Source organism: Sturnira hondurensis, unplaced genomic scaffold (assembly GCF_014824575.4).
Source record: "Sturnira hondurensis isolate 20B ecotype Veracruz unplaced genomic scaffold, ASM1482457v3 Scaffold0010128, whole genome shotgun sequence".
Taxonomy (NCBI): domain Eukaryota; kingdom Metazoa; phylum Chordata; class Mammalia; order Chiroptera; family Phyllostomidae; genus Sturnira; species Sturnira hondurensis.
Window position 1 is genome coordinate 15,315,957 of NW_028082759.1, and position 25,508 is coordinate 15,341,464.

Sequence of the window (25,508 nt, forward strand, 5' to 3'; positions counted from 1 at the left end):
TCTGCGTGGGGAGAGACTGACTTGACTGGGTGTCTGGGTCCAGTCCAAGCTAGGGAAATTGGACTAAGGCAGAGTAAACAGCACACTGAGCCCGGGCAACCTCGGACTTCCAACGCCAGAGCCCCACTGACCTCTTGCATTTGTCTTTACCACAATTCTCTTGCACTGTTTTCTATTTTCACAGAATTTTAGAACTAGAAAGGACTATGGCAGCCTTCAGCCTAGACCAAAGATAGGCTTCTGAGATCCCAGAAATGTAAGCCAATTGCTCCAAGTCATTCAACAGTGGGGAGAACGGGCGCCCTTGACTTGGCAATGGGTGGGTGCTGTGGCCCCACAGGGCTAGTTCTCCAGCGGAGGTGGGTGGGATATTCCAGGGACATGACACATTGGGATCAAATGGGTTGACAGTTGATGCTGTCACCAAAAGTTTGACTTAGTACTACCTCTAATAATTAATTATTTACAAGGGAAGTGGCTCACCTGGGCAGTCATGCCCAGGGTGCTTTTGATCATTTTTGTGTGCAGAGGTTTTATATGTATCAATATTTAATCAAAGCCAAAATCTTAAAATACACAAAACACACACATACACACACAGAGACATTATCTTTAGGCTGCAATTTAAAAACGTATGCAATTAAGGAAGTATGCCAACTAGTGGGTAAATCTTTTTGGAGCTAGCCACATTACCACAAGTCACGAAATCCTAGCTTCGATCAGCCCCAGGGGGCTGCTCATAGAAACCCTGGGTGTAAATACATTATTAATGTCACGGGGTCAACCTGATCTTCCAACCCCCTGGAGATTTAAACAGAAGGTTTAATGGGGGTACAGGGAAAAACCACAGACTGAGTAAGAGAGAGAGTGAGCTATGTCGTTTTTTCAACCTCGGGTCACAGGCTTCAGCCCAGTCTAGGCTAGTAATTGATAACTTATGACAGATGTTCGGTGACCTATGTGTGGAGGGAAGTCAGTTCAGGTTTTGTTTCACTCTTTCTGAACAGGTGTGTTCACATCCATCCACAAAGACGCTTCCACTGTGGGGGTCTCGTCACCCAAGCTTTCATAGAAAGGCTAAACGTTTCATAGGAATTAAATTTCGTTATCTTTTTATCCTCTTAAGAGTAGTGCTTTCCTAATTCCTTCCAACCGCTAGCCTCTTTCCTCAGTCCTGAGTACAGAGCTTTTTCTTTTCTTCTTTTAAGGAATTCTTCTGGCCCTTTGGCTGAGGGCTCTCAGAACAGATGTGTTTTCCCTACCTAGATATAGCCTGAGGACAGATGTCATTTTATTTAAGTTTGTGATCCATTCGGATCAAAGGTGCTTTAGGATAAGAGGCTGGTTTAGAAACAGCCTCATGAGATTTTATTTTTTTAAGTAGAGTTTACTCTTAAAGAGAAAGAACATTTGATATCTGAATGGAAAGTTCTTTTCTCAGGAATTTTGTGGCAGTATACAAACCTTTAAGATCATTTGTCATAATGTTTTATTTCTGCAGTAGCTTCAGTTTGTTGGGTTCACTTCTATAATCAGATGAAATAACTTCAACTGCTAGCAATGATGGAATTAAGATCAAATATGTTAATGGTCTCTTTTTCTGTTCTTGTTCTACTACATATATGTATATATTTTATCTTAAACAAATAGTGACTTTTTTTTACAGATTGTGTGATTTCAATTTTAGGCTTGTGGAATTACGCAATGCTTTAAATGAATGGATGGATGGACTTCACATCGCGCTGTGTATGGCCCAGACAGACCAAGATGGAAACTCAGTCTCCGAAGGGTTCAGATTTCACCTCCTTTCCGCCGTGACTCCTGCGGCTGCTGTGGCCACAAGCACTGCTATCTGGCAACACGACGTCATGCGAGGATAGAAAATTACATGACGCAGAAAAAGGTGTTCTCAGGCTCTTCTCATTATAACTTAGTACAGAATGGTCTCGATAAACAGTACCTTATTTTTCAAAGCCTATTTTGACTAAAAAGTCCAATGCTGTTTTTAATTTCTAGGCAATGATCCAGGTTTAAAAAACACCTTAGACGCGTGCTCAGTTCTGGCCACCTTGACCTGATGATAGTTCAACACAATCATAGACTTTATAGATTTTAAAATAACTAAATGTCAATTGATGAACACTACCAACAAATGTATTAAAATATATTGTAGTACCGTATTTTTCAGACCATAAGATGCACGTAGGTGTTAGAGGAGGAAAATAGAAAAAAAACAATTTTGAAGCAAAAAAGGTGGTAAAATATTTAATAACATAAATAACATAATATTTCACCAATGTAAATGTAAACAGAACTCTAAGCAGCATTAACCACCATTATTCTTCCCAAAATGTTTTTGGAGGGGTATGTCTTATAGTCTGAAAAATACGGTAATTGATAACATTTATTCTATATAAACATCATTATTGTATAAATAAATCTATATATTTAATGTATTAACATAAAAAGGAAAGAAGCCGGTAAAAGCAAAATGCTACTTAAGCTCCCAGAGTTGGTCAGAGGAAGGCAGCGACATCCCCAAGGGCAGATACGCCTACAGCTTTCGGAACTTTTCTCCAGAGCACCGAGTGCCTGCGGGCGCAGGCGTGTCCACCATAGGCTGGGTTGGGAGGGGGCGACAGCTCTGGTCGTCCCACGGGTGTGTCCTCATGCCTGAGCTGCAGCACATTTCACAGACAGATCAGGAGACATTTGTTGTTGCTGTTGTGTAACTGAAACCTTCCTTTAAAGTCCTCTCTCCCCTGACTCCCTAGAACCTTGTACTGATCGGCCTCAAAGAGGGATTTTTTTTCCGTTTGGGTAGAACACTCTCTGCATCATCGCAGGACATGTTAACTTCCCGGCCCTTTGCCCGACGGCTCCCCACCGGGACCCTGAGATTCTACATCTGTGCTGTGAGGGGTAGTGGCCAGTGAGCAAAAATACGTGCCTTCTCAGTTTTCAGTCCCAGTATATTTCCTTTGCAAATCCTACAATTTATTAACTCTAGGGCAGATTGACACAAACCGTGTTCCAAAATAAACACACAAAAAGACATACATTACTATAATATCCAGGTTTAGAAAAACTACTCTGAAAGCAAGGAAATTCTGATGAAAGGTAGCTGCCGGCCTCGTGGGTCAGCTGGTCTGTGCTTAATCATGGTTAGGCCCACGCTCTGACAAGCCCCAGGACTGGGCGCTTTCTCTCAACGAGGTAGGTAGCCATGCCAGACAGCTAGTGTCAATAGGCGATGCTGTGAAAATGAAGGTGTCGTCCTTCTCTAGGTACACATTTAAATAAAAATATATCCTAGACGTATCCGTTTGAATGAAAGCCCACACGCATCCATCCGTGTAGTTTTATTTCTGTGGGAGTGCCGTGTACTTTTGGTGCGAATGCTAACACTGTCACAGAATTTCCATAAATTATTATTCAACCCCATATTCAGGGGCACTGTTAACACCAGGGGGTATATTCCCCATGGCCACTGGAGCTTGTGAGTCATTCTCGGAGCTGACCCATTTTCCTTTCCTTCCCCCTTCAAGTGTTAGTAAGACAGATGACGGTACCAGCTAGTGCTTATAAAGTACCGCCGATTCATGTGAGATTGCGCATGGACAGTACTGGGTGCAACCTTTTATTACCTCTGTTTTGCAGATGAAGAAACTAAGCCTGCAAAGGCTAAATAACTTTCCTAGAGCCCCAATTCCAGCACGTGGTGTCGATACAGAGTCTGGGACCCGTGCCTGCCTGCAGGTCTAGGCCCCCAGTCTCCTCACCGTCCTGCCAGCCACAACAGGTGGCACTGAGCGTGCCAACGCTGGCTGTCAGCAACCTGTATTTCTTAAACATGCTCCTTAGTCTGCCCCACATGGTCTGCTTCCCCCCGCCCCCCCAGAGTGCTGTGGTGGGGAGCCCAGCCTCAGCCAGGCTGCGGTGGAGATCTGGCCCTGGTGACACACTGACTGTGTTATCGCAATTTATTTCACTTCTGGGCCTCAGTCTCCTCCTCTGTGGCATGGGCTCACAATCCCTGCCTCCCAGGGTTACAGTAAGGATTACAGAAATAATTTGTGGATTCTGGAAATAATCTGCACAGTAGGTGCTTTAAAAAAAGTGGTTGTGGCTAGTAAGAAGGCGGGCCAGCATGCGCACACTAACAAGATGGCTTGCTTGGAGACTGGAGTGCTGGGGAAGAAACGCTACCGCGTGTCTCTGACAGGGAGGACTGTGCTGCCTCCTCCGGGTGAGAGAGGGCTGTGTCACCTGCCACTTCCTTCTCATCAGAGGAAGCAGCCACTGACCGGAACGCGGTAACAAGGAACATCCCCAACAGGTCTCTCTCTTCCCGGTCGGCCGGTGAGGTGGTGGCTGCCACGCTCAGACAGGAGGTTTTTTAAAGGTGGCAGAGACCTTCTTGGGGCACAGATGTCTTGGTTTCTTGCTCGTTGTAAATGATTACCGTCGGACTTGTCAGGTTCAGAGACTCTATGTCCCCTGCCCTGCAAGCCTTAGATAAAAGTACAGACGTTCACATGTACACTCTCCTCTCCTTGCTGTGTCTTAGGAGACGCAGGCAGGAGCAGGCAGGCCCCTCCCTCCCCACCTGGACGCGCTGCGCACACCACTCTGGGGAGAAGTGCCGCGGGCTGGGAAGGAACGCGCAGGGTGCACCGGGGACCCTGGCCCTGGCTGCCTGCGTGCAAGTCCCTAGTGACGAAACTGTGTTATCCACAGAACTGCCGATGCCAAAACGAAGGCGTGCGAACACCACACGGGAAAACTGACATAACGGAACAGAAAATTACACTGGGATGATTGCACCTCCCTAAAGGATTTTTTGCTTTTCTCTGTGGACATTCATAGTAGATTTTAAATGAAAATTGATTTTAAATTGGAAAAATTTTCACAGAGTACAGGGCATTCTGATATAAAGTGTCAGCAATATTCAATAATAAAATATTGTTGGGTTTAATATGTCATTACTACTTTGATATAAAAATTAAATGTATTTAAAATTTTACTTGTAGCTCTGGCTGGTGTAGCTCAGTGGATTGAGCGTGGGCCTGAGAACCACACAATCGCGGTTCGATTCCCAGTCAGGGCACATGCCTGGGTTGCAGGCCAGTTCCTGGCAGGAGACACACGAGAGGCAACCACACATTGATATTTCTCTCCCTCTCTCCTTCCCTTCCCCTCTAAAGATAAATAAAATCTTTAAAAAAAGATTTAAAAATTTTTACTTGTAGACCCACATTCTGTTTACATTTTAACTTAATAGTTCGGAACTAGAATTTTAACCTACAAAAAAAGGGAAGACACGGAAAAATTTTAACTTTAGGGGAGACTATTCAGTTTAAAGTGGCAGGCCACTTTTGGAATGCATTTACCTAATGGTTATTTCCAACAATACAGCAATTCTCTTTTAAGATGAGGTTTGACAACTTCGAATGCAGTCACTTGCTAGATCAAAAACTTTTAACATTCCAAATGGTGATCCTTCCATTGTAGTATTTACCACGTATACTTGGCTGCGTTCTGTCAACAAGGCCAGGCTTTCCTCCAACCCAAAGCACACTTAACAGTGGACTTCTAACAGTTTTCCTCAGGAAGCATTTGCCGCATGGCCCCGCCATCGCCACAGGTACATGTGAGCGTGCTGTGTTTTCAATACTGATTTTGAACGGTAAACTGCTTCTAACTTATGCTCCGGTTCATAGCACGATAACAAAAATACACTAACAACTCCTGGGCTCTCATGAGATCCCAGGTTCAAGACAGAGGACAATGTGAGAGGTCCCTGACAAACTTCAGAAAAGCAGGACTTGGAGCCCTTGGACTTCACTCCACTTTCGATGGTCACCATTCTGTGTGTGATGTACAAGCACGTGAAATCAGAGGCCGCCCCATCAGGGCTTGCTGGGGCCCCCCCCGGCGTCCTCCCCACATGCTCCTGAGGCTCCCAGGCACCCAGGCTGCTGTCTCTCAAGAGCTTCACCTCAATGGGCTCAGTCACCCAGATAATCAGCAGCGTTCACCCTTAGTCCTCACCCCATGCCCCGCCCCAGTAAAAGGACCACTTCAAAAAGCATCTTTTGAAATGAGGATCCAAGTAGATAGAGAGGGACAGGGGTCCAGTCACACTCGTCCCAATGACAGACAAGTCTTTCTGCACTGCCTGCTGCACGCCGCAAGCCGAAGGAGCTATGCCTGGAAGACTTCCGTTCCTGCCTGCTTCGGAGAGCTGGTGGCAGAGATCGGGGGTGGCCAGTTTCCTTAAGGGGCCACCACGCAGGTGACAGGTGCAGGCTTGTTTTTACTGCTATGCACATGAAAAGCTAAGGCAGGCTTTCAGATCCTTGGTGGCCAGGGGACGTCCAGTGAAATTATACTAGAGACACTTCTGGTGTCTTTGTCATTTTTTTACAAGAGATTCTCAGGTATTTTTAGTAGACTACATATTTAGGGAACAGGAGTGATAATGGTTGTGGCAACTAGGTGAATACCAGATTTCGAAAAGGAATGAAACCAGGACAAATTTAACGGGCAAAGCAATGATCCAATTAGAATTAATTGTTGAGATTTTTAAATGCCATTTTTCAAAACTTTCTATCAAGAATCTTCCATGCTGCCAGAGTAATCTCACCTCCTCAATCAAAGTGAACAAGTACTGTGTGAAAGGTCAAGTGAATGCCTAAAGACACAGGACAAGTGACAAATGGTGTCCAACTATTTGATCTCAGGGATCATTTCAGCATTAAGATTTGGGCATAGACTGGGCTACTGGGGATGGAATCATCTTTTCCTAAAAGAAATGGCAGTTTCAATTCATACAGCATAGAATTTAACCCATTAATCTAGCTCCACAATTTATTTTTTATAGCAAAAAGAAGTCAATTCTTTAATTCGTGCTTTGTTTTTCTGCCTAAAACTTTTGTTCAAAGAAACTAGACAGTTATGCTCACCGGGTACTGAAATCTCCCAAGATCTGGGCAGCAGAACCTGGGTGTGTCAAACAAGACAGCACCTTTAGCTTCAGTTAGGGCCCATGTTGGGAGGCACTGTCTGAGTCCCCGGAAAGACTGGTTCTTTGCTGGCTCCAAGAATCAGGGCTCGTACAGGTTTAAGGGGATCAGCCAAGTCCAGTTCCTGCCACAAAAAGGTCAGTCCTTTTTCATGTGACAGAAATCACTATCATTTCTTAATTGACAATTAGCAGAAAAGGAATTTCAGATTCCCTTCCAGCCAGCACTAGCTTTAAAAACTCTTATAATCAGGAATTCTGCTTTATGTTTGATTTAATATACTCATGCTGGTCATTAATTAATATCACGGAGGAGCCCACTGTGGTTTGTCTTGTTTTCATTTCAAACATATGAAGGCTGGGTTTAGTATACATTATTAATTCTGGGAGCTGAGTATTGGCATCCGTCCTGTGCGCTGTTAAAATAGCTTTATTCCCTCTCTTGGGATTTTGAAACAGACTGAATAGTAAAGAAGTGATATGTGTAATAATTCATGAAAATTCCTATTTGCATGACCTATGCAAAATGTTGACAAATAAAGAATATTGCCATGCACACACTAACTATTCATCTATCAAGGAGCCTGAAAACCTACTGTGAGACAACCGTGAAAATTTCTTCGCTTCAGCAGTTTCTGAAGGGCGCACCAAGAGAGCCAGCTGTGCGCTCAGCTCATGAGCGGATTGGTGCCTGCCCCATCATCCCGAGAGTTGCCTCTTCCAATGCTTCTAACCTGTGACTTGTGGCAGGAGGTCCATGGAAATCCATGCAGGTCCATGGAGGTCCAAGACAAAGGCCAGTTATGGTGTAACCGCTCTAAGAGTTGAGGATGCGATCTCATTGCTCATTATCCAGTCTACACTCAGATATCCATGCGATAGATCGGTACCTCACTGACAGCATAAGTGTCAAATACTAACAGAATTCAACATACTAACAGAAAGCAACATGAAGATGGCGCTTTAAAATATGTCATGTGATGTTCATAGGGTGTTCACAGGGCCACTGCAGGCAGCAACAGAGCATCAGGCTTTCTCGTTCCCATCTAGGAAATGAGAAAGCTCCTTCTTCCCAAGCACGGAATAAGAGCCCTCCAGAGTTTAGCTGGGCCACACCCTCTTCCTGGCTAGAAGTCATGGGTTGCTAGAGGTGACTGTTAACTAAGCAGGATCTGTCCTTGGAGCTGGGGTCAGCTCTCCCTGGGAAGGGAGATTGCTGAGAGTTACCCTACTGGGTCCATTACATTAGACATCACTCTACACATGTAAGGTAATGGATTTTGGAGTTGGTTTTAAGGTCTGGAGCTCTCCTAGGAGAGGAGGGCCAGGCGGAGTGTGCAGAATTTCTGGAGGCATGCAAATATGGCAGCAGAACCACGGCGGCAGAACCACGGCCCGTGGTGGCCTGGCTGTGTGGTGCTGTTGCACAGTGCAATGTCTCAACGGCACAGGTGAACCTTCATTCGCTTTCCCAGTGCATGGGCACACATTTAAAAAGAGGGCCTCTGCAGGCACTCTGATGAAAAGGAAGACATTCTCTCGACAGGTCAAGGAGAAATAAGAACATCAGGGTTTTTGTTGTTGTTTCTTGCAACAAAGTTTTCAACTATTCTTATCTCATTTCTTTCACCTATACTTCATCATGTGTATTTTTTCAATGCCAACATTTTTACTAAAATAATATTTGAAAGCCATATATTGTGCTTGCAGATACCTGAAAACATATTTTAGAAGAAAATGACTATATATATACATATATTATATGCCCTTTAAGTCAGTAATGCTTTTTCCATGAATGCATCTTAAGACAGTCACCCATGATCAGGTTAAATAATATACAGGAATGGTAAGTAACAGTCTTTACAGTGATAAAAAGAAAAGACATCCTAAACATCTCATAAAAAGGAAATGGAGTTTTTAAGAAAATATTTCAAATCTGGTAACATATACATGGCATTTATTGTTAGGTGAAAAAAGAGAAGTCTAAGAAGATGGTTATATAGTTTGATTTCAGTTTTGTTTTAAAGGTTTTTAGGATAAAAACTACAAGAAAACATATTCTTTTGTGTGTTTCTGCAGTTATTACTATGGACCTGTCTTACCTGTATAGTCAGGAAAAATTCATTTAATTTTTATATAAAAACTGGAAGAAAGTGTATCAAGATGTTAATAGTGATATTCTTTAATTAATGGGATTATAGGCAATAATTTAAAAAAATACTTTCCCCATTTTTTTCTTTTTTCTTATTTATTAAAAGATTTTTGTTTATTTATTTATCTTTAGAGAGGAAGGAGAGGGAGAGAAACATCAATGTATGGTTGCCTTTCTTGCATCCCCTGCTGGGAGTTGGCCTGCAGAGAACCAGCCTGCAGCCCAGGCATGTGCCCTGACTGGGAATCGAACCGTGATCCTCTGGTTTGCAGGCCCGCACTCAATCCACTGAGCTACACCAGCTAGGGCCCATTTTTTTCTTTTTTAGAGAGCCTAGTTAGCTTCCATCATAAGAAAAATACCCCCTTAGTGAGTAATGAATGCCCTTGCGGCTGCCCCCTTGTTCTTTGCCTGCTAGCGACATTGGCAGTGAGCTATCAGAACCCACTCAGAATAGTTACTGAACTCTGATGTGCCAGACATCAGTGCTGCATTTCAAGAGACTTTTGATTATGTGCAGTGAACTCTAAAGAAAAAATTTGTTGGAAGAAAGTTGAAACTGCAGAGAATTAAACAGATTTTCCAAATGACCTGCCTCTTGCTGCTCAAGTCCTTTTTCTTAAAGGACCGGAAGTACAAGGCGCTTTTCCGAGGCAGTATGTCTTGGTGACCCCGTCATCACATGAATTTGAGGCTGGGTGGTCCCAACAATAAGGCATTTCCTATGTTCTAATTGAGTCATTCTAATTATTTTACATAGTATGCACCAAATACAAAGGTGTCAGGAATATATTTGTATTTCTCCCCACTTGTTTGTAGTGGTTTTGATGTACCTATCTTTGAGTAGAGTTCAACAAAACCAGGAGGAATTGATTTCTATATGAGTAGAAGAGTATAAATAGTCCTTTCATGTTTTTTTTAGTTAAGAAATGAAAAGGATAGTTAGTTATTCCCAAATAATATTGTTTCACTCTAAAGGAGTCACGAGTTCTGCCTACCTTAATTTTAGAACGCCAAAATTTGCTTCACAGCTTAGTACTGCTAATACTATACTATGTTACTCTCCCGTGAAACAAATTCAACCATTTTATTTACATACCTACTAGGTGATTTAACCTGAGCACTCAAATTGGAGAAGCGGGGAAGAAGGCAAAAGGTGTGCTAATAGGTTATAAAGATGGCTTATTGTAGGTAAAAAAAAAAATGGACTTACCTGTAAAAACATTGCACAAGGAAGTCACAGTGTACGTAGCATCTTTTATGACACAGGCTCAGAAACAGATGTGGTCAAGAATGACTTGCAATGGCCAAAATAACCCCGAGACCTCTTTGAGTCTACCATCAAGTTCTGATATACAATTCTACATTTCAACAAATACTTTATAAAACCAAGACTTATTTTAAATGTGAAAATTACATTGGGAAAGCATGTCAAAATACCAATCTGATTGCACTATTTAATAGTCACCAAATAACATTATAAATTTACGTCGTTGTCCCAACTCAGTTGCCATAGTTCTTGTTCCCTTATGTTCTCTCCTTAGTTTCTCCTTAAACATCCTTTTATTATAAAGAAATACTTTTAGTGAGGATAACACTAAAATAAAAATTAACATAGCCAGAGCAAAGATAAAGAAAATTGAAAAAGCCAACCTTTATTCCACTTTGAACAAGTTTGTGAATGTCCAAATAAGGCTCCTTGAAAATGTCTCCTTCGGGCGTGAGTATCTTCACGTACCCTTCTTTCTCCAGGATGAAGAGCCGGTGCGAGCCGTCCCCACTGTGGAGGGCGCCCACGGGCTGGCGCAGCCCGCCCACCACCTCCTGAATGCAGAAGCAGCCGTGCTTGTGCTTTCTAAACAAAGAAAGGAAACCACTCAGCTTTGCTTAAGGTGCGGGAGGGAAGGGATGCACCTAGCATCCTTTTCAAAATACGTTTCCTCTAGGAATCAATGGTTTGGACGACCCTGAAGGGCTGCTAACCCAAAGGCCCAATATGATTCTTTTCAGTGGCGGGGGTGGGGGATGGGGTGGGGGGTGGGGGGGGCAGGGAACCCTGCCTCCTGGAGAGGAAAAGAGAAAACCAAAACATCAGGGGGAACACTTTGTAAAGTATGTGATTGTCTGACCACTATGCTGTACACCTGAAACTAATACAAAATAACACTGAATGGCAACTCTCACTGAAAAAAATTTAAAAATTAAAAAAGGAACTACCATTCACATGCCACCCAGCTTCAAAAATTACCAAAAAAGTATGTATTTTAAAACTTCATAAGCTCATTATCTCATCTTTCAGTGACTGTAATTAAAATGAGCTTGACCTACAATAATTACACCTGCCAGAGAGGTACTCAGAGAAAAACTTCTAAGATCTGTTTATAAAACTCTGATTTGCTAGTAATAATTTTCCTGAATATTTCCACAGTGCCGTAATATAACAACAACCATAAATTTCAAGTTAATACTCATAAAATTCACATGATTCACAGGGAAGCCAAGCTCGTAACAGAAGATTAGTAATCTAAGTATTAAAAGCATTTAAGCTAATATGATTGTAGAGAGGCAAACTACTTTTTAAAAAAGAATCAGAAGGGACCCTGACTGGTGTAGCTCAGTGGATTGAGCACGGGCCTGCAAACCAGAGGATTGTGGTTCGATTCCCAGTCAGGGCACATGCCTGGGTTGCAGGCCGGTTACCTTCAGGCCAACTCCCAGCAGGGGACCCACGAAAGGCAACCATACATTGATGTTTCTCTCCCTTTCCTTCCCCTCTAAAGATAAATAAATAAATAAATAAATAAAATTTTTAAAAAGCATCAGAAGGAAATAGCTGCTGGACATGAGCAGAGACAGACAATTCACTTTCAAAACCACAAGATTTATCAAGTTTTTAAGGAAAGATTCAAGGGAATTATCTTTATGAACCTGCTGATCTCTTCCACTTTGTCATATTCTTCCATCTGGTCCAAGTAGTTGGATGCTGGTCCTCTGACTTGCTTTCTTGGGAAATCCGGGAAGCACAGCCCACCATCTCTTCTTGCATAGTAAAAGCAAAACTCCTCAGCAGTAGTTTGAAGAAAACCTTTAAAAAATGTCAAAAAGGCTCATTAGCAATATTTACTGTCATGTAAACACATCCTGTTTGAAAGATAAACTATATGAAAAGAACTTTTAGAGACTATATGAATATTCTAGGAAAGTACTGGTATATAGACAAAAATAAAAGGACAGAAAAGTTTTTTTTTCCCTTGGGATTTCCATTTTTTAACCCAAACTTAAGAAGTTTGGTAAAAGTGAAATAATACTGTATTGGGTATTTCAAAGGGCTCTTACAAAATACACATCATATAAGCCTGGCATTAATCTTGTAAGCGTACCGACTTATTTTCAAGCTTCCCCATTACCATATGTTGCCCTTGTAAGATTATCTGGTCAGCATTTTTTGCCTTACAGTACCAGGAACTTCCTACGAAAGACAAGTTAGAATCAAGAAACAGATAGACTGTTAGCTGCTAGAGCCCGGGCCATTGTCTTATTCCACTGTCACTCACAAGTGATTAAATAACAAACCTAATGATGATCACAAGGTCAGTATATGCTATAATAAATCACTGATTCACTGTGCAATGATTAAGCAATAATGATGCTAATAACAGAGCCACCATTTTCAAATATGTAGGTAACTTTTTCCTACACCTCACTTATAGGAGATAATGATTATTTTGTAAGACAAAAGTTATATTTAAAATATCCTTTTGATCTTCTCAAGCAGAATAGCTGGCATACCACTCTTCACTGAAAAAAATTACAATAAGCCAAAACAAAAATGCAAAATAATCACCTGAAAGATATATCATTTTTCTTACTGTATTAACACTTTTTATGAAAGGAAAATAGCTATATTTTAATAAGAAGAGGACTAGGTGATAAAACAGAATTTTGATATTCCTTCTATGATTTGAGTTTAGGTGTTGGTTTGGGGGGAGGATAGCATATTAATTAATAATTCACTTTCATATTCTGATGATTTCTACTATCAAAAGAGTTTGTTGCTACCACAGTTGACTTTACATGAAGTCCTAAATCCCTGCCTTTTGGTCTCATACCTTTAATCATGTTTAAAATTTTGATTTTTACCCAACATATCAAATTATCATACCCCCACCAAGACTGCGATTAAGTAACTCAGTTGAAGTTCGGAAGCTGTATAACACATTCCAGTTTGCATATATTCCTCAAGAATTTGAGGACAACCAAGCGAAGCTTATGGATGGAACATGTAAGGCATTCAAGTTTATTTTCTGTGAGCTTGACCTAGGTCCCCTCAAATCTAAAACTAGTTTGAGAACCGGGGATCCCAAATGGTTAACACTTGATGTAGATTTCTGACCCAACTTTTGGGTAAAATGTCTCACCCCTAAATGTCTGAGACAAATTCTTCAAGGAAAACAGCTGATTAGGCTATTGAGAAACATCTTCCTTTGGGGGCCAGAAAAAGGAGGTAAGGCAACTGGGAAGGATGCTCCCTGGAAGGGATGAGGAAGCTGAAAGGAGGTTATCTTTCTTTGGGAAAAAAATCAGGGGTTAGAAATTGAGAAGAGGAATGAAGGCTGCAGCCACATTTACTCAGCTGCAGTAGTTCGCTGTTTGAAAGATCAACTTGCCCCTCAAGTATTTAATGGCTAAGCATACAGAGGAAAGCTGCCTAGTAGCGTTCAACAAGTCTGCTTGGGTAGAAAGAAGGGAAGAAAAACTGAGTTGCTAAATCAAATTTTCTGAACAGTTTTGGGCTACATCTTTTTCTGTTTGCATATACATGTATACATATTACATAATCTCTCTCTCTACATATATAATTTATATCAGATATGAAATATAGGTTTATATAATGTACATATTTTCTAGAGATATATATTCACCCTCAAACCGGAAGACCCCCATACTCATCTCCATACATTTAGGAAGCGTGTTAGACTATGGATATATTTCTAACTGATTGTGTGAAGGAGACATTTTGGGCCACAGGAAAATTTTAAAGCCTAATTCAGAAGAAATTTTGGATTTGCCTTTTTTAAAAAAAACTACATTCCAGCCTTACAGTCTGTGAACCAACACCATCTTAAGGGGAAATGAAGGAACAATGCAGGTGGCTGATTCCACTTTATAAGGAATTAATAGCTAGGGACAAACACGAGGAAATGAGAAATCAGAAGATTAATGGTGTCAGTTCATAAACTCTGCCGCTGCAGAGGTACCATGCTCTTTTGGCGAATCAAAAACAAAACAAACTCAGAAGGTTGGCAACGAAGCTTACTCCAAGCTTCTTACAGAATCTAGACACAGTGAATCATTTAAGCGAGAAGAGGGAGCCAATCAGAAGACTCTTACATGTAATATGGGAATTTTTCTTACAACCAATGAATGCGGAGATTTTTCTGGGAAGAGCTAAAAGATCTGGTTTAGGATGTTGGGCTACCAGTTATTGCCAGGGAAGATGCAATTTACCAAATGGTACCCTTCTGTCTGGGAGTCTCCACTGAAGAGCATCCTGCGCAAAGGGAGTGCTTAGCTCCCCTTGGACCACCATAATAAGATCACGTCTACTGATGACGGAAGCTCACTGACTGTTCCAGTAACTCTATTTTTTGTTTCAGCTCCTGATAACTTATCAACTGTCTGGGACCTGGAACTGTTCCCCGGGACCAAAACCCCGCCCCACGATACCGGGAAGCGCCCTGTAAAACACTGTCATGTAAACAAATACTCTGTGAAAGATTTCAACTGCTCGCTTTTCTCTCAGCATGTATGCTGGAGAAAAGTTATTTCTCCTCCTTACGTGTAGCGCTTATCGTGACAAAGAAAAATGGGGCACTCCCCGCCCCTCCACTCTCAGTAAGGCCTGTGCTCCAGAACACTTCTCTAGTGCGGGTAGTGGATTTGACGTGTCCATCCATTTCCTCCGGTTTGCTGTCCTGGGGCCCAATAAGACACAAGTGTAAGAGGTCTGACTGGGGTCGGGGGTGGCTGTGGACTAGAGAAACTCAGTGGAATCAAATCCTTGACCTTGCCCTCGTTAGCAATGGGATTAAACCAACCGAACTAATTGGGCACAGACAAGTCACGTGACAGTAACCTACAGATGATGCTCTAAGAGTGATAAAAAGCATCTGGAAAACCAGTGTAACGGGAGAAGCAAGGCTTTCCCGAGTGAAGTAGGCCGTTATTTAGTGAGCAGCAAAGCATCCGCTCTGCTCATCATAATTCAGGCGGAAGAAGAGAACTGTGGTGTCAGGAAGGAGCTCCTGTGTGGGTGTGGGTGGTTTTTTTTTCCATGTAATTTCAGTATTTTTTGAGTTTTAAGAATTTACCTCCTGAAGCAAATTCACAAGTGGAGAATCTGGTTAATAAAGCTCGAGTGAATCCTCACTATAGTGATTTCTAACTTAACTTCCTTTCTAGTTTTTTGGGAAATAAGCAGACCATGAATATTTCTGAATTAAAGTTTCTAGAAAGTAGCTTTCTCTCAGCAGCACATGCCTTCCAAAGTGCCCAGTGTGTTTTTTTTTTAAAGATTTTATTTATTTTTCTTTAGAGGGGAAGGGAAGGAGAGGAGAGAAATATCAATGTATGGTTGCCTCTCATGAGTCCCCTGCTGGGAACTGGCTTGCAACCCAGGCATGTGCCCTGACTGGGAATCGAACCTCGATCGTGTTGTTAGCAGGCCTGCGCTCAATCCACTGAGCTACACCAGCCAGGGCCCCAGTGTGTTCTTAAAGCCAAGGGGGTGGAGCCAAGGGCAGGATCACGTAGATACATGTTTCTGCATGGATCGGGCAAGGGAGACCTGACGGTGTTTCTGGGAGCATTTCCAACCCCCCTCAGCAATTCCCTTAGCAAAACACATCCCTCAGGCACCTTCCTCGTCATGCTTTTGATTCACAGAAAGGTGAAGGTATTAAGGAGGATAGTCAAAATATGTTGACTAGTTCCTTGTAAAAAAAAAAAAAGAATCATAAAGTTGGGTTGTTTTGCCATTTTGAATTTAAGAAAAAAGTGAACCACATCATGAAACAGACTTCAGAAGGGGCAAATATCAAAACACTTGCCTTTTGAGCAATTTCTGAAAAATCCATGTTCTAGAATTCTCAAGAGCCTCCTGGGTTATAGGGGCCAGGGCTAAGGGCAGGATTACCCTCGTATTCATCATACTTTGGGAAGCAGCAACCCACATGCCAAGGATCAGTCTAACACATTGATCAACACGAGGAAGGCAAAGGGAGCATTGTTACAGCTCCCTCTGTGGACAAGCATTTAGAGCAATTATCAGCGTTTGACGGATCCAGGGGGAGCCCGTCTGCTAGCTGCTGAAGCCTGCTGGCCTGCCCCGGAAAAGCGCCCCAGCGGCTCCATCCACCGCTGGAGCGGAGCTTTCATCTGGTTATCTTTCAAGGCAGCCTGGGTGGCCACCGAAAGCACTTGACATCTTGATGCACTTCAGCAGTTTTACATATACACAAACTTTGTAGAAAAATAAATTTGTCATTCGTCACCACATCTGTTGATCTGGGGAGTGAGGTGCTTGCCGTTCTGGCTCCTGAGCCCCCGTCCTCGGTGCTCTCTCCCACAGTGGATATCGCTCTCTGGTGTTTGTTTTGGAAGCTAAAATAACTTCAGATACAGGAAGACCCCCGCAGATGAGCTCCTAAACCCAGCGTGGGTTGTCTTTATCTCAAGGAGAGAGAGGTAGATGAAAATGCGAAGTGTCGATATCACTTTCGACTTAGGGTGGTAAAGGGGAACCTTCCAGGCTTGAAATGTGCAGCGAACCTTCTTGGGACCTAATCTGTTATCGCTTCTCGACAAGCCATCTAGGAAACCGTGACCTGTTCTCCTTTGCTTTGGGGAATGCGATAAAGAGGAAGAAACAGCTGGCTTCAGAAAAGCCTTGGGAACATGGCCGTAGTTTATAAAGACAATAATAATATTTTCACATGGAATACGTTTCCATATATGCTACGGCACAGCAACGGAAGCAGGCCACCCGAGTCAAAATGTTTTCCTAGCTTATTAGGAGAGCTCCATAAAAAAAATGCCAAAGAAATCTACACTTTTCTGGGTCAGAGAAAAAAGGGAAATGTGCATAGCAGTTCAAAAAAAATTCTCCCAGGCATCCCAGCGTTCTTAAAGCCCGTCTTTCCCTTCCGTGCCATTTAGTTTCATAAACTGTTAGCTTCCGTAGATTTGTTTGTGTGCGGCTTTGCCTAACTACACAGAATCTGTCTCGTGAAAGTCTTTTCTCCCTCTATGTTGATTCTTCCAACTAAACCAGCAACCAAAGTTTACCAACTTTTGATGGTAAAATTAATCAACACCCAAGACTCTATCTGTTTATCAGGGCGCAGCACGTGGTGGGGACCAGGAACGTTTGGAACACTGTGCGTGTAAGAACTTCCACATGACTCCATCACCTCTCCACTGTACAGCTTAGGTCACGGCCTTGGGAGCCTCCTGAGGTTCAGGGGTCCTCACCTGTCAAGGGGGTATGACTCTACCCTTCCCACCTCCCGGGGGTTCTGAGGAGCAAGTTAGTCCTCATATGTGAAAGCGCTCTGTAAGGCATTGCTTTGGGGGCGGATTTTGAGTGGTATTTTATTTAAGGAAGTACTTTCAGAGTCCGTGGGCAGTCTGCATGTATGTGTCAACCATGCAGAAGAGGAGGCCATCTTGCTACTGACGTGGATGGGCAAAGACACCAACCAGAAATGTGTTGGTGATCCAACTGCTAATACAATGTGTGTGAAGACCACCAACTGCATCACTTAACACAAAAAAGAAAGGAGACCGTTTCCAACAGAACCAACGTACTGCTCACAGACTGACATGACAGTCATCCCCATTGGCAGCGATAAAAGGCCACAAATTTGAAAAGGCTAATGACGAGGAAAGAACAGGTATTTTGAAAGATGACATTCATTTTGCACTCTTGTATGCAAGCATTTCCGAACAGGTGTCTTGGAAGGATACTCTGCAGCGGTTTATTTGATTTATGCATTTCTTTACCTGGAAGGTGGCCTCGGCAAGTGTAAAAGAATTCTTTGCAATAGTCTTTGCAGAGCAGGGGGAGTGCGAGGTCTCGGTCCAAAGCTTCCCTCTCAGGTGAGTGGAACAGGCTCTGAGAATGTGGAGAGCAGAGCGCACACTTGATTTCTTCCAGCAACTTCCCACACTCGGTGTTATTGGTCACAGAAAATATCTGAAAGCCGTAAATCAGAAATGAAGCTTTTAGTGATGTGAAGTGAGGTTTAGTCACTTTTTTTTTTTTTTGGAATCACATAAGTAGAAAAGTACACTTAGCCAATGCAGGCATCTGAAAAGAATTACCACGTGACAATAGAGACTGCCTTTATAAGGATGTTAAGTACTTTCTACTCTCTGGTATGGGACGCAAGGGCGAGGAGCAGGGGTGGACAAAAGTCTTCTGACTCTGGTAAATCAAAGTAGTTTGTCTGTCTTTCAGATGCAAAAGATTAAATGACAATGACATGTAGTCCCTTGAATCCTTTATCACTTTCCTCTGCCCCAAAGTGCATACTGACTGATACTCAACTTTAAAATTCCAGATGCTTTTGTCTAACAGTATATAAAGCAGAATTTTTTAAAGCATAGTTTATTTGTGTCTTAGGTAAACATCGATTTCACTCCTGAAATGCCTAATACGATAGTCTCAAAGATGTGAACTTGAAGTACATTTTTCTAATTTCAATTCTTTTTCAACCTACAGGTTGCATAGGGAAAGTTTTCAAAAGGAGGGGAAAATCTTTCTTTTTCATGTTTTGTAAAAATGATACCTGAAGCTGAATCAAACAGGTTTAAGAGCAATTTTCATTATTCATCGTACCTTATCCAGAAAAAACTTTCTAACTAGCTCCTCAGGTATGTTACATGCAAAAATAAACAGACGAATCTAATAAAAGTACTTTCATATCGTATTTAGTAAGTTCTAATGGGAAAAGGTATACTTTTATCTTTATTTATACAGTATTATGTCTTTTATTTCAATAAGACCACTTTTGGAGTCATCGATTCAGTGAGGTTAGGTCTCAGTGTCTGGTACTAACTTTAAAAAGCTGACCTCAGGAGTCCCTGGAATGAATGCAGAGGAACAGTATCAGCACAATATTTGTGACATGCAATGTGGTGCTGTCTAAATCAATCACTGATTTTTCATATTAAAAAATACCATAATGGGGTTGAATTTTATACCTTTTCCCAACTTATGTAATTACAGCTATACTTTATCATTTCTTTAGAACTATAAACTGAAATTAATATTTGAATCTCTAGATTATTGTTTAAAGCAAACATTTCATCCACAAATTGAGATTCTAATTTGGGTACATTGTATGGCTTCTATTTTTTTTAGAATAAAGATATTCTAGGTGATCACGAAAGTTGGGTCTGAGAGAGCAAAGCAACTAAAAAAAATAGTCGAATACAAGCATGCTGAAATTCTAGCATGCAATAATTAAAAATTTAATAGAAATAACCTGATTTCAGAAAAAATATACAATATGCAGTAACGATCTACAATATCCAGGAGTCACTTTTAATGACACTTATACTCACATATTAATTTTTATCAATTAGTTTGAATGACAATTGCTTAAATGGTTCAAGTTTCCTAAAAGGAAACATACACCAGACACTTAGAATTTGCATTCCAAGAATGTTTTAAATGTCTATTATTGTCCATACGCTGGCAGCCCTCACCAGACCTTTCAATATTAATACTCTTGGACTTTGTTCTGTCTGTTTATCACACAGCAGTCCTCTGAGCACAAAACCACGGCAGGGTGCCGAAGCCACCTCTCTGGCCGGCTGAGGGGCTGCGGTGCCGCCACCTTCGGTTCTATGGGGAGTACGCGGGCTTCCATTTCTTTAGTAGCTGGGACCAAGTGATCCCCATGGACACTCCCAGCTGCTATCCAGGAAGAGCTTGATTTTAGTGCCTAAAGAATTTGGTCTCTTACAAGTTTTGGAATGTGTCCTGGCCACAGGATCTCTCATCAAAAGTTTCAGGACTAGGATTCAATAAATTATCTGAAATCAAGTATGATATTATTCTTTGTAAAGCTGCATGCTGTTCCCGCCCAGCAGGATGGTAACATTTTGCTCCGTGTGAGGTCTGCCGTGTAAATACCCATTTGAAGATAGATAGAGCCATCATTCTGGCTTTGGTTTCAATGAACCAATAGTCTTACTGAAGTCAATTAAACCGACTCAGCCCAAGCTGCAACACTGTTTCGGACAGATGTGTACTGCTGTGTGTGTGTAGGGTATTTTTTTTCTTTTCGGCCTGTGTGTCTGTGTCTATATAGGTCCTTAACTTTATGCCTGACAATGTCATCAATCTTAAGAAGAAATTTAAGCTAATTTCCTGTTTTGATTTTTAAAAGCCATATACGAAACCATCAAATTATAGTGGTTTAAACTAAATATACTTTGGAAATCATGTAAAACTTCGAAACATTATTACAGCATGCCTAGTAATGATTGTGGCTGTTGCTGACTAATTTATAACATCTGGCAGGTCATCCTTTAATCTTTAGCCACATGAAAGTAAAATCCATAGAAGAAAGGTAAGATAAATCCTGGAATACACAGCGAAGTGTGGCCTACAACCATAGCTTATCAACAAACAGTAAAATGGGTGACAGAGACCTTCTGTATTTCTCTTTATTTATCAAGCAACTAAACAAAGAGAATAAAAAGGCCCCCACATGGGCTTGATGAGTGGACAAAAGGGGAAAATGCATGACAGTATATTAAGATGTCACCTTAAGATCACTTGGTACATAAAACGTTATTTCTAAAAATCATATGACTACAAGGTCCTTCAGCTGTTGGGTAGAACCCACGGGGCTCTGGACTATAGTGCTGGATTATGTCATTAAAGAGTTCAGTTTCAATTTTAGGCTAATATGTAAATAGATCATTGTACCAAGGCAGCTGTTAAAGGGACCCTGGGATGAGTTATTTGTTTAGTTGGATGTGTTCAACAATAGCCTTTGTCCCTGAAAGAGCCAGAGCAAACAAATGATTGTAAAAGGGCACACTTGAAAACAATTACTTTTCACCCATTCCTTGACAGCTTTGGCTGGGAAACCACCCAAGGTAGAGAGAGATTCTATGCTTCTGTGGCTACAATCTAAGTTTTAGAAATGGGGGTATTTCTGCTAGTTGCAATTCCATCTGGCTAATGGAATTAGACCCTTTAGCATGTTGTACTTAAGAGCTGCAAAAATATTACGACAATGTAACTTCCTAAATTTTGGTAACCATTATTTATAATGGCAGTTAGCCATCTCATGACAATACATGAAACTACTAAGATGTACAAAAATTTAAAATATAAAAGCATAATACTTTGGCTAAAGAATGGAACTCAAAGCTAATTCATTACATGAAAGAAAATGTGTTGGTCTGGAAACTGGACTCAATGGCACAGCTGGGCATGCTCCACACTCCTACCCAGTTTGCTACTATCTGTCTGTGAAGGGTTTTTTTCCCCCAATAGGAAAAGGCTACCCCTGTCATTTTTTGAAAAGTTGCAGAAATATTTCTGGGTGAAAAATTTTCTTTCATAAACAAAAAAGAGCCCTTTCAAATAGCCATCCTCTCTTCTGTGCACACATTATGAAATAAGACCCTCTCATATATTATAAACCAAGGAGGCTTAGAGAAAGAAGGGAAACAGTGAAGTTTATTATAAAATAACATGTTTTAAAAACTATTACAACCTGAGAGCTCACATAGGTCAAGAATGCATAGGCACAGCTATATCAAGTCTCTGATATGAACAATTTGAGTTCTGTTGGTTTACAAACCATGCGTAATGAAGCCAGCAAAACCTAGTGTACCAAATTTAATTCAGACACATTTCCCAAATTAGGTGGGGTTTGCTGGAGATTGGAAGGATGTAAAACGGAAAGGAATGTGGATAGCTAACATGGCAGATTACTTCCTAAAGAATGATTTCTTTAAAAAAAATCAATGTAACTTCTCTTAAGGATTATAACTCCCATCAGCCCCCCTCCCCCTGCCCCCCTCCAACCTTCACGACATTTAAGTTCAGAACCAAGTTTTCACTCCTCACGCTCCTGTTCAGTATGGCAAGGGGCTGGAGACCACGGGTGCACCCACAGTACATGCTGCACACAGGCGGACTTGATGGGAAAAATTTCTAAACCCTCCCCGGCATCTTTGCTCCTTTGGGGATCCTGGTAAAGCCCTGCCCCATGATGTGAATGTCGCCATTCTGTAACTTAATTCAGTTACAACACAGGAGCTTAATGACATTGTTTTGAATAAAATGCTGGCATATCTGTTCCCGAATCTCAGACCCCTGCTGCATATGGTAAGAATAAAGAGGGAGCTGCAGCTGAAAACCTGCAGCAAGACAGTTCTCACTCATCTGGGAATAGAGCGCGCTGGACAAATGCTCCCTCAAAAGGCACGAACATTTGGACAGAGCTGGGGACTGAAAGAGAATGATGTTCTCCAGTTTCACCCATTAGCGAACCAACTAACAAGCACAATGGTGTTGTTGTTATTCTTTTGCCATAAGCAACGGGACGCTGTGTGTGGGCAGCAGTTTAGTGGGGAGGAGGATAAGTCGACCCCTTTTTGTCCTATTGATTTTTTCCTATTTGCATGACTTGAGCAAATTAAATGATGCAATATGGCTTTTTGTTACAAAACAAAGTGAGAGATACCACCCAGACACATATGTTGATTCGTAGGAGCTGTTTACATGAGAATAGAGTGAAATCTACCGTGAACTGAGCATAAAAATTAGATTCAGCCTGGGTATTTTTCTTTCTTTTTTTTTTTTTTATTATGCCTGGGCCAGCAAGACTGAAGCACAGGTTTTCAAGAGTCTCTCAGACCTTCACAACTGCAGTGTTGTAACAGAGGCATTCTTAATGAAACCTAAAATGGGGAAAGGGGGGGGGGCAAAGACACCTGATTGTTTATTTCACGTGCAGCGATTGTTAATGACATGCGCCCCAGTCTTTCTTGGGAGTACAGTAGACAGCACACACTACCGCATCCCATCATGGCACGGAAGATGTTGCAAACTCAAAAACAAGCCTGTCTTTTCACTCAGCCAACTCTGTTTTCCTGTTTGTTTAAACTTATTAACACGAGGAAAATGTCAATGCTTTTACCCCTGAAACACGTTTCCAGGGGAGACCGTCCCAGACAACGAAACACCACTGAGAGCCGGAACTGATGATATTACCAAACATTCCAGAGACGGAGGATGGTCTCCGTTTTATGTGGTAAAGACGCCCCAGCAAAACCTTTCGCCAGTGTTTCGGGTTCTCAGCTGGAGTCCCAGGAGTTCCCTTTTCGCTGTTTAACGATTGTAACGTTAGACAACTCCCTCTGACGGGGCTGGAGATGGTAAACCAACCACGCTTCAACATCCCTTACTATTCAGCCCTCTCCCTAACCGAGCACGTGGAGAAAGATGCACGAATCTTTCCACTCCAGAAAAACAAACCGGAAACCACAGACACCTTAATTTACAGTTTCCCTGCAGCCCATGCCCGATTCGATCCAGAACACACTGTTAATCGCGATTCTTTTAAAATATTTACCCAGCCCCGAACGCGGGTACCACAGAAGCTTTTCTGAGACAGACAGTTTTGCACAGCATCCCGACCGCGGACTCTTGGGGGCGGGCGAGGTGCCTGCGCACCCCGAAGGAACGCACAACCGAACCACGCTAGCGCTATAAAAAAGTTACCAGAAAGAACTTCCCAAACAAGTGTCGCCCTTCTCTGGGCCACCAGCGTTGCCGGAGCCGCAGGGAACCCCACCCGGCCAGTACACCAGCCTCGCGGCGGCGAGGCGGGTGCGCGCCTACCTTGTGATCCAGGCGCCCCAGCCCAGCGCTGTCACTCCGCAGGCAGCAGGACAGCCGAGGGTAGAAGCCACCGCACAGCATCTCTCCCCCACTGAGCAGCTCCAGCTGGGACATCATCCGCCTGTCTCTCCTTTTCAGGCGCTTCGGGGGGTTCCCATTCAGGCACCTTCTCCTCCTCGCTCCGCTCCCTTCGTTCCTTTCCCCAAACTTAGCGTCTCCTTCGAAGAAGCCCAGAGCTACGGCCAGCAGCAGCAGCTTAAATGAGAGCATCTTCAGCATCGTCTGCACGGAGCGGCCTGGGGTGGGCGCGGGCGAGAGGGGGGAAACGCCACTGCCCAGCAGGGGCACTAGGGCGCAGCGCCGGGCGGCGGGACACTTGCGAGGTAGAGGGAGGTGGCGGGGACGATGCAACTCGGCCAAAAATAAAAGGCGATGGTCCAATGCCTCGGGAGAGCCCGAGGAGCGGGAGAAAGTTGTGCGGATGACACCGAGTACAGCTGTGCCAGTGTCAGTGGGGTTAGGGGCTTTCTGCTGCAGCTGGGCAGTGGGAGGAGGAGGAGTTGGAAGAGGAGGAAGAAGAAGAGAAGCCGGCCACAGAGGTTCACTTGTCCGGGTAACGGGAGTTGTTTAGGTGAGACAGTAGCAGGAACAGAACCGGCGGCGGCGGGGCAGGCGAACGCAGGGCCAGCGCTGGGCTCTAGATGATGCTGAGGTCTCCTCTGCCGGCGGCTGCAGCTTCTCACACAGCCTCTCATGTTTCGTTCCCTCTTTTCTTCTTCTTTTTAACTAGCGCGCGGGGAGGTGCTGCCACCGCGCGCCCCTTGACGTCACCGCTTCTCGCGCGCCCCCGCCCGGAGGGGGGGAGGGGATGGGGCGGCCGGGGCGCGAGCGCGTCCCCGGGGCCCAGCGACCTCCGGGATGCGCTGGGAGGGGTCGAGGGCCTCGGCGGCGGGCGGTGGTGGGGGCCCGGCCGAGCTCTCGGAGTCAGCCTCGGGGGTGCGGGACCCAACGCACCCGCCTTGCAGGGGCGCCCGGGTGGGGGCGTCCACCTCCCTGGTCCTCCGGCGGGTCGGCCTGGGGCTTGGTCGCGGTCCCGAGAGTCCCCACCGTCTCCTTTCTCCTGCCCGCAGCCCCTCCGCGCGACCCCGGGCTAAATAGGCGGCCGAGCCGAGGCTGCGAGAGAAAGTGAGTAGAAGTGGGCCGCGGGAGGTGAGAGGGAGGGGCCCCCTCCTCGGCCTCCCGGTCCGGTCCCCGGCCCGCCCCTCACCCCGGGGGAGGATGAGCTGAGACCGCTTGAGGTGGCGGGAGGGAGCTTTCCGACCCCTTCCCCGCTGCTGGCCCGCACGGACTCCCCCTGTGCCCTGGTGATTTTCAGTGTGAAGCTCTAGTCC

At 43.4% G+C, this 25,508-nt stretch overlaps 1 protein-coding gene across 1 annotated transcript in view; it reads right to left on the reverse strand.

Moving 5' to 3' along the window:
* HHIP (hedgehog interacting protein) overlaps positions 1–24,933 on the reverse strand; it is an 84,929-nt gene extending 59,996 nt beyond the window's left edge. The window contains exons 1-4 of the mRNA XM_037058462.1: positions 24,118–24,933; positions 18,243–18,435; positions 12,108–12,264; positions 10,833–11,034 (exon numbers count right to left, since the gene is read on the reverse strand). Of these exons, the coding sequence (XP_036914357.1) occupies positions 10,833–11,034; positions 12,108–12,264; positions 18,243–18,435; positions 24,118–24,396 (831 nt within the window). The 5' untranslated portion in view covers positions 24,397–24,933. The remainder of the gene's footprint in view (positions 1–10,832; positions 11,035–12,107; positions 12,265–18,242; positions 18,436–24,117) is intronic.
* Positions 24,934–25,508: the final 575 nt, after the last annotated feature.